The sequence below is a fragment of the Scyliorhinus torazame genome, chromosome 5, assembly GCF_047496885.1.
Source record: "Scyliorhinus torazame isolate Kashiwa2021f chromosome 5, sScyTor2.1, whole genome shotgun sequence".
Lineage (NCBI taxonomy): Eukaryota > Metazoa > Chordata > Chondrichthyes > Carcharhiniformes > Scyliorhinidae > Scyliorhinus > Scyliorhinus torazame.
In genome coordinates this window covers 74,715,456-74,724,132 of record NC_092711.1, presented here as the reverse complement: position 1 = coordinate 74,724,132, position 8,677 = coordinate 74,715,456, and the positions used below count along the sequence as shown (strand labels likewise).

Below are 8,677 nucleotides of genomic sequence, written 5' to 3'. Positions count from 1 at the left end.
GGTTTTCAGTTGGATAGTTCACAGTTGCATTCACCCCGGTGGAAAAATTGATTGTCCAATTTATTGAGCAGATATTAAGTGCTCACTATTAGTTATGCACACAAAGCACCTGACTGAGTTAATTAAACAATTGGCAGACTGCACAAACCACAATGACATTATTAATAAAGGGTCAAGTTAAGGGAGTATCCTGGTGTGATAGAGCAGATGAATTATGGGGTTACAAATTAAAGGCATTAATATCCTGCAATGTCAAAATCAATATCAGAATCATATGTCACAAGTAGGCTGACATTAACCCCAGTACAGTGGGGGGGCACGGTAGTACAGTGGTTAGCACAGTTGCTTCACAGCTCCAGGGTCCAGGTTCGATTCCTGGCTGGGTCACTGTCTGTGTGGAGTTTGCATGTTCTCCCCGTGTCTGCATGGTTTTCCTCCCTGTGCTCCGGTTTTGTCCCATAGTCCAAAAATGTGCAGGTCAGGTGCAGGCCATGCTAATTTGCCCTTGGTGTCCAAAAAGGTTGTGTTGGGTGGGGTTACTGCGTTATGGGGCTAGGGCGGGGGTATGGGCTTAGGTATGCTCTTTCCAAGGGCTGGTGCAGATTCGATGGGCCGAATGGCCTCCTTCTGCACTGTAAATTCTATGACACTCTATGAACACTGTAAAGATCCAAGATGGCGCCAGAGCATGGCGACTCTCTGCGAGCTCTCGCCCCACACCTTTTTCTTTTATCTCCTATCACCATTCTGACCTACTAAAAGTATTTTCCACTTCTTATATAATTACTAATAATGTTCTTCTATGTTTTCTTACAGGTTTGATGTCCTGTAAGAACACTATTCACGACGCCCTATGCTGCTCCTGCTCATGTATTTGCTCTGTTTGGCCCTTTGATCCGCACTGTAACCAACCACTGTTTGTCGATGTACCATTTGTCAATGTACTCTGTAGATTATTCTTTTTGTCTATTATGTATGTACTGTGAACCTTCCCACGGTCGCAGAAAAATACTTTTCACTGCACTTCAGTACATGTGACAATAAATCAAATCAAATCAAAAAAAAAAAATCGAAGTTACTGTGAAAATCCCCTAGTCACCACATCACAGCGCCTGTTCGGGTACACAAAGGGAAAATTTGGAATGCCCAATTCACCGAACAAGCATGTCTTTTGGGACTTGTGGGAGGAAATCGGAGCACCCTGGAGGAAACCCATGCAGACACTGGAAGAATGTGCAGACTCCGTACAGGCAGTGACCCAAGCCGGGAATCGAACCCGAGTCCCGAACGCTGTGAAGAAACAGTGCTAACCACTGTGCTACCGTGCCCCCCATTATCACTCAGCTGGAATGTTGCCGTATGAAAGGGCACCGCAAACCTGTCAGAGGAAACAAGCCAATTCTTTTTTTTTTAATATATTTTATTCAAGATTTTTTGGCCAAACATAACAGTACATAGTGTTTCTTTTACACAACAATAAAGCAATATAAATAACAGTGGCCAGTTTTAAACAAATAAATAAATAATATATGAACAGAAACAAAAACAAAACGAAATGGCAACTGCCTTGTCAAAAATAAATACTCTCCAAAGATACAATCCAACAGTTCAATATACAATTACCTATAACAAATGTCTATACATATACAATAACATCCCTGAGAGTCCGTCCGATTCCTCCCGCCCCCCCCCCTCCCCCCTGGGTTGCTGCTGTTGTCTTCTTCTTTTCCATTCCCTCTATCTTTCTGTGAGGTAGTCGACGAATGGTTGCCACCGCCTGGTGAACCCTTGAGCCGAACCCCTTAATACGAACTTAATCCGTTCTAACTTTATAAACCCTGCCATGTCGTTTATCCAGGTCTCCACACCCGGGGGTTTGGCTTCCTTCCACATTAACAATATCCTGCGCCGGGCTACTAGGAACGCAAAGGCCAAAACATCAGCCTCTCTCACCTCCTGCACTCCCGGCTCTACTGCCACCCCAAATATAGCCAACCCCCAGCTTGGTTCGACCTGGGCCCCCACCACCTTCGAAAGCACCTTTGCCACCCCCACCCAAAACTCCTGTAGTGCCGGGCATGACCAGAACATGTGGGTGTGATTGGCTGGGCTTCTCGAGCATCTCGCACACCTATCCTCTACCCCAAAAAATTTACTAAGCCGTGCTCCAGTCATATGCGCCCTGTGTAACACCTTAAATTGTATCAGGCTTAGCCTGGCACACGAGGACGATGAGTTTACCCTACATAGGGCATCAGCCCACAGCCCCTCCTCAATCTCCTCCCCCAGCTCTTCTTCCCATTTCCCTTTCAGCTCATCTACCATGATCTCCCCATAGTCCCTCATTTCCCTATATATGTCCGACACCTTACCATCCCCCACCCATGTCTCTGAGATCATTCTATCCTGCACCTCCTGTGTCGGGAGCTGCGGGAATTCCCTCACCTGTTGACTCGCAAAAGTCCTCAGTTGCATATACCGAAATGCATTCCCTTGGGGCAACCCATATTTTTCCGTCAGCGCGCCCAGACTCGCAAACGTCCCATCCATGAACAGATCTCTCAATTGTGCTACCCCTGCTCTTTGCCATGCTCCAAATCCCCCATCCATTCTCCCCGGAACAAACCTATGGTTATTTCCTATCGGGGACCACACCGAGGCTCCTGTCTTTCCCCTATGCCGTCTCCACTGCCCCCAAATTTTCAATGTAGCCACCACCACCGGACTTGTGGTGTATTTCTTCGGTTAGAATGGCAACGGTGCCGTCACCATTGCTTGTAGGCTAGTCCCCCTGCAGGACGCCCTCTCCAATCTCTTCCACGCCGCTCCCTCCCCTTCTCCCATCCACTTACACACCATAGAAATATTGGCGGCCCAGTAGTACTCACTTAGGCTCGGTAGTGCCAGCACCCCCCTGTCCCTACTACGCTGCAAAAATCCCCTCCTCACTCTCGGGGTCTTCCCAGCCCACACAAAACTCATAATACTCTTCTCGATTCTTTTGAAAAAAGCCTTCGTGACCACCACCGGGAGGCAATGAAACACAAAAAGGAATCTCGGGAGGACCACCATTTTAACCGCCTGCACCCTACCTGCCAGTGACAGGGACACCGTGTCCCATCTCTTAAAGTCCTCCTCCATCTGTTCCACCAACCGCATTAAATTAAGCCTATGTAGTGTACCCCAATTCTTGGCTATCTGGATCCCCAAGTACCGGAAGTCCCTTGTTACCTTCCTCAATGGTAAATCCTCTATTTCTCTGCTCTGCTCCCCTGGATGCACCACAAACAACTCTCTTTTCCCCATGTTCAGTTTATACCCTGAAAAATCCCCAAACTCCCCAAGTATCCGCATTATCTCTGGCATCCCCTCCGCCGGGTCCGCCACATATAGCAACAAATCATCCGCACACAGAGGTACCCGGTGTTCTTCTCCTCCCCTGAGTACTCCCCTCCACTTCCTGGAACCCCTCAATGCTATGGCCAGGGGTTCAATTGCCAGTGCAAACAATAACGGGGACAGAGGACATCCCTGCCTCGTCCCTCTATGGAGCCGAAAATAATCAGACCCCCGTCCATTCGTGACCACGCTCGCCATCGGGGCCCTATACAGCAACTGTACCCATCTGATATACCCATCTCCAAAGCCAAATCTCCTCAGCACCTCCCACAAATAATCCCACTCCACTCTATCAAATGCTTTCTCGGCATCCATCGCCACCACTATCTCCGCTTTCCCCTCTGGTGGGGGCATCATCATTACCCCTAGCAGCCTCTCTATATTTGTATTCAGCTGTCTCCCCTTCACAAACCCAGTTTGGTCCTCATGAACCACCCCCGGGACACAATCCTCTATCCTCGTTGCCATTACCTTGGCCAGAATCTTAGCGTCCACATTCAGGAGGGAAATGGGCCTGTAGGACCCGCATTGCAGCGGGTCTTTTTCCTTCTTTAGGAGGAGCGATATCGTTGCCTCTGACATAGTCGGGGGCAGCTGCCCCCTTTCCCTCGCCTCATTGAAGGTTCTCATCAGTAGCGGGGCCAGCAAGTCCATATATTTCCTATAGAATTCAACTGGGAATCCGTCTGGTCCCGGGGCCTTCCCCGCATGCATGCTCCCAATCCCTTTCACTACTTCCTCCGTCTCAATCTGTGCTCCCAGTCCCACCCTCGCCTGCTCCTCCACCTTAGGAAATTCCAGCTGATCCAGAAAGCACATCATTCTCTCCTTCCCATCCGGGGGCTGAGCTTCATATAATCTTTCATAAAATGCCTTGAACACTCCATTCACTCTCTCCGCTCCATCTCTCCCTCCTCGTCTCTCACCCCCCCCCTATCTCCCTCGCTGCTCCCCTTTTCCTCAGTTGGTGGGCCAGCAACCTGCTCGCCTTCTCCCCATATTCGTACTGTACACCCTGTGCCTTCCTCCATTGTGCCTCTGCATTACCCGTAGTCAACAAGTCAAATTCTACATGTAGCCTTTGCCTTTCCCTGTACAGTCCCTCCTCCGGTGCCTCCGCATATTGTCTGTCCACCCTCAGAAGTTCTTTCAACAACCGCTCCCTTCCCTACCCTCCTGCTTTCCTTTATGTGCCCTAATAGATATCAGCTCCCCTCGAACCACTGCCTTCAGCGCCTCCCAGACAACTCCCACCTGAACCTCCCCATTATCATTGAGTTCCAAGTACCTTTCAATACACCCCCTCAACCTTAAACACACACCCTCATCTGCCAATAATCCCATGTCCATTCTCCAGTGTGGACGCTGTTGTTTTTCCTCCCCTATCTCCAGGTCCACCCAATGTGGAGCGTGATCCGAAATAGCTATAGCCGTGTACTCCGTCCCCGTCACCTTCGGGATCAGTGCCCTTCCCAAAACAAAAAAGTCTATTTGTGAATAAACTTTGTGGACATAGGAGAAAAACGAAAACTCCTTACTCCTAGGTCTACTAAATCTCCAGGGGTCTACTCATCCCATCTGCTCCATAAAGTCCTTAAGCACCCTAGCTGCAGCCGGCCTCCTTCCGGTCCTGGACCTCGATCTGTCCAGCCCTGGGTCCACCACCGTATTAAAATCTCCACCCATTACCAACTTCCCCACCTCTAGGCCCGGGATACGTCCTAACATACGCCTCATAAAGTTGGCATCATCCCAGTTCGGGGCATATACGTTCACTAAGACCACTGCCTCCCCTTGCAATTTGCCACTCACCATCACGTATCTGCCCCCACTATCCGCCACTATGGTCTTTGCCTCAAACATTACCCGCTTCCCCACTAGTATAGCCACCCCCCTGTTTTTTGCGTCTAGCCCCGAATGAACCACCTGCCCACCCATCCTTTGCATAGTCTGACCTGGTCTATCAGTTTCAGATGCGTCTCCTGCAGCATAACCACATCTGCCTTAAGTTTCTTTAGGTGTGCGAGTACCCGTGCCCTCTTAATCGGCCCGTTCAGCCCTCTCACATTCCACGTGATCAGCCGGGTTGGGGGGCTCTTTACCCCCCCCCCCCTTGTCGACTAGCCATCTCCTTTTTCAATCCAGCTCCTCACCCGGTTCCCACGTAGCCGTATCTCCCCCCAACGGCGCCCTCCCGCCCCGACCACCCCACCCCATACCAGCTCCCCTTCTCCCCAGCAGCAGCAACCCAGTTAACCTCCCCCCCCTGCTAGATCCCTCACTAGCGTAATTGCACCCCCCCATGTTGCTCCCAGAAGTCAGCAAACTCTGGCCGACCTCGGCTTCCCCCCGTGACCTCGGCTCCCACTGTGTGAGGCCCCCTCTTTCCTGCCTCCCTGTTCCCGCCATGATTACCATAGCATTACCAAAATGCATTACCTCACATTTGTCCGGATTAAACTCCATCTGCCATCTCTCCGCCCAAGTCTCCAAACAACCTAAAGATGATTCATTGGAGTCTCTCCTGTTGATAATAAACACCAGCCCAGTTATAGGAGTTAATATTCTGCATAAAATTCTAATAAAATCAGCCTTGTGTTAAATACGGTGTGTTGTCTTTTTAATATCTCGAACCTTTGTTCTCCCTCCCCTGTCTCCTCCATCCTCACCCCCAACAAATGTGAGGAGCTCATGGAGCTTCTTTGTCACTCAGATTGGGCAGGGTTTTCCGGTTCTCCCGCGACTTGCTTTCCGGTGGGGGAGGAAACTCGCCATTGGCTGCCGGCGGGATATTCCGGTCCTGTCAAAGTCTCTGGTCTATTTGTGTGGTTCACCCATCCCGCCGTGGGAACCGCCGCGAGGGGGTGGCCTCTGGCAGGACTGGAAGATCCAGCCAGCAGGAAGGGCTGGAAAATCCCACCCATTGAAACAATCCGATCAGCTGATTCTGCTGCTCCTCCACTAAACCACTCAGTAAATCTGCCTCGAAAGTCGTTTCTTTTCCAAGTTCTGAACTCACATCTTTCCCCTCTTTTTCTGTTATCTCCCATCATGCTCTCTCAGAGATCATCTTGTCTGTGAGACTTACCCTTTGCTCCTTTGACCCGATTCTCACTAAACTGCTGAACATCCAGCTTCCACAATCTCCACGTTTCCATGGTACCTCTATGGAGTCATCGTGTTTGTGCCTCTCTTTCCATAATCAAGTGAAGTTTCATCCTCACACAGAACACATGGAAGCACAAGTGGATAGCACTGTGGCTTCACAGCAGCAGGGTCCCAGATTCGATTCCCCGCTGGGTCACTGTCTGTGCGGAGTCTGTATGTTCTCCCCCTTTCCGTGTGGGTTTCCTCCGGGCGCACCGGTTTCCTCCCACAGTCCAAAGATTGCAGGTTAGGTGGACTGGCCATGATAAATTGCCCTTAGTGTTGGGTGGGGTTACTGGGTTCTGGGGATAGAGTGGAGATGTTGACCTTGGGTCGGGTGCTCTTTCCAAGAGCCGGTGCAGACTCGATGGGCCGAATAGCCTCCTTCTGTACTGTAAATGCTATGATCTATGATAACAGATGTGAACCTTGTGTCCAGAACTGACGTGTGGAGATTTGATGAGCAATCGCAAAGGTCATTTCTCCAAATCTTCCCGGTTTCCTTTGTTCTTCCTCTCCCTCTCGAACGAAGTTATACCGGATATCAGACTCGGTGCCCATTCTGGTTCTCTTGCTGCTGACTAAATAACTTCAATCAAATATGGAGAAGACTGAATCCATTGTTCGGTCCCTTCTCCAATCTCCATTCCTGACATACCATCTCTACCCCTCACCCTGGCAACAGTCTGAGACTTAGCCAGTCTCTTTGTAAACTTGGTTTCATATTTGATCCCAATATGAGCTTCTGACCTCATACCTGTGCCATCACTAAGACTGTTTCCACTTGCGTTACATTATCCGGCTTCTCTCCTGTGTCTGTGCATCTGGTGCTAAAACCTTGGTCATGTCATCCTCACCTCCTGTTTAGCACAGGGCTAAATCACTGGCTTTGAAAGCAGACCGAGGCAGGCCAGCAGCACGGTTCGATTCCCGTAACAGCCTCCCCGAACAGGCGCCGGAATGTGGCGACTAGGGGCTTTTCAGTAACTTCATTTGAATTCTACTTGTGACAATAAGCGATTTTCATTCATTCATTTTCAACTATTCCATCACACACCTGGCTGCTCTCCCACATTCTACCTCTGTAAACTTAAAGCCATCCAAAAGTCTGCTACCCATGTCTTAATTCACAGCAAGTTCCTTTCCCCTATGATCCCTGTGCTCCGAGACTTGCATTCTCCCTGTGTCTGTCATCTCCTCCAGCCGCCACCCCCCCCCCCTTCCCGAGATATCTGTACAGCTCTGATTCTAGAGTCTTGTACACCCCCCGAGTATAATTACTCCGCCATGGTTTTAAGCTCCCTCGGCCCCAAGCACTGAATTCCCTCTCTCCAGCTCACTTTCGTCCTTTAAGACTCTTGAAAACACCTCTTTCAGTGAAACCTCCCGGTCGAGTCCAGCATCGGCACTGCGCATGCTCCAGCTCCCAATGCCCGGGGAATGATTGACGGCTGCTCTAGACCAATAGGGGGAGTGGAGGACCAGGCGGAGTAGCTGCTCTTCCAACCAATCGGAGTGAATAAGGGGCGGGCTGAGCCCCAATCGCCATCGTGAGTTGAGCATGCGCATTACAGATGACAACTCAGGATTGAGGCGGTCGGGTGGAAATCCTCATCCGGTCAAATTCAGCCGGGTGAGTCATGAGGGAGGGATGGAGGCGGCGGATGGGTCGGGAGGCTTCAAAAACACTCCGTCTGGCCCCAACCCCGAATACGAAGCTCGGATACAGCAACTGAACCGGCGAAAGCTGCTCGGGCTTTTCCCCGAGACAGGCCCGGCTGGTCGAAGTGTGCGGCCTTGCGCATGCGGAGGGGGCGAGAGGCTCGGCTTAGCTCCGCCTCTCATTTACTCTAATTGGTTGGAGGTCCCACCCTCTTCCTATTGGTCCGAACCTGCCGTCAATCAGTTCCCGGGCATTGTGAGCTGGAGCAAACCCTTCCCAATCATTATGTGGAGATGCCGGCGTTGGACTGGGGTGAGCACAGAGTCTTACAACACCAGGTTAAAGTCCAACAGGTTTGTTTCGATGTCACTAGCTATCGGAGCACTGCTCCTACCTCAGGTTACCTCTTCATTCACCTGAGGAAGGAGCAGCGCTCCGAAAGCTAGTGACATCAAAACAATCCTGTTG

The 8,677-nt window shown here is 50.5% G+C and overlaps 1 protein-coding gene across 1 annotated transcript in view; it reads left to right on the top strand.

Moving 5' to 3' along the window:
* LOC140418474 (uncharacterized) overlaps positions 1 to 1,041 on the top strand; it is a 95,575-nt gene extending 94,534 nt beyond the window's left edge. Inside the window, exon 2 of the mRNA XM_072501939.1 lies at positions 817 to 1,041. Within this exon, the coding sequence (XP_072358040.1) occupies positions 817 to 986 (170 nt within the window). The 3' untranslated portion in view covers positions 987 to 1,041. The remainder of the gene's footprint in view (positions 1 to 816) is intronic.
* The last annotated feature ends 7,636 nt before the right edge of the window (positions 1,042 to 8,677 follow it).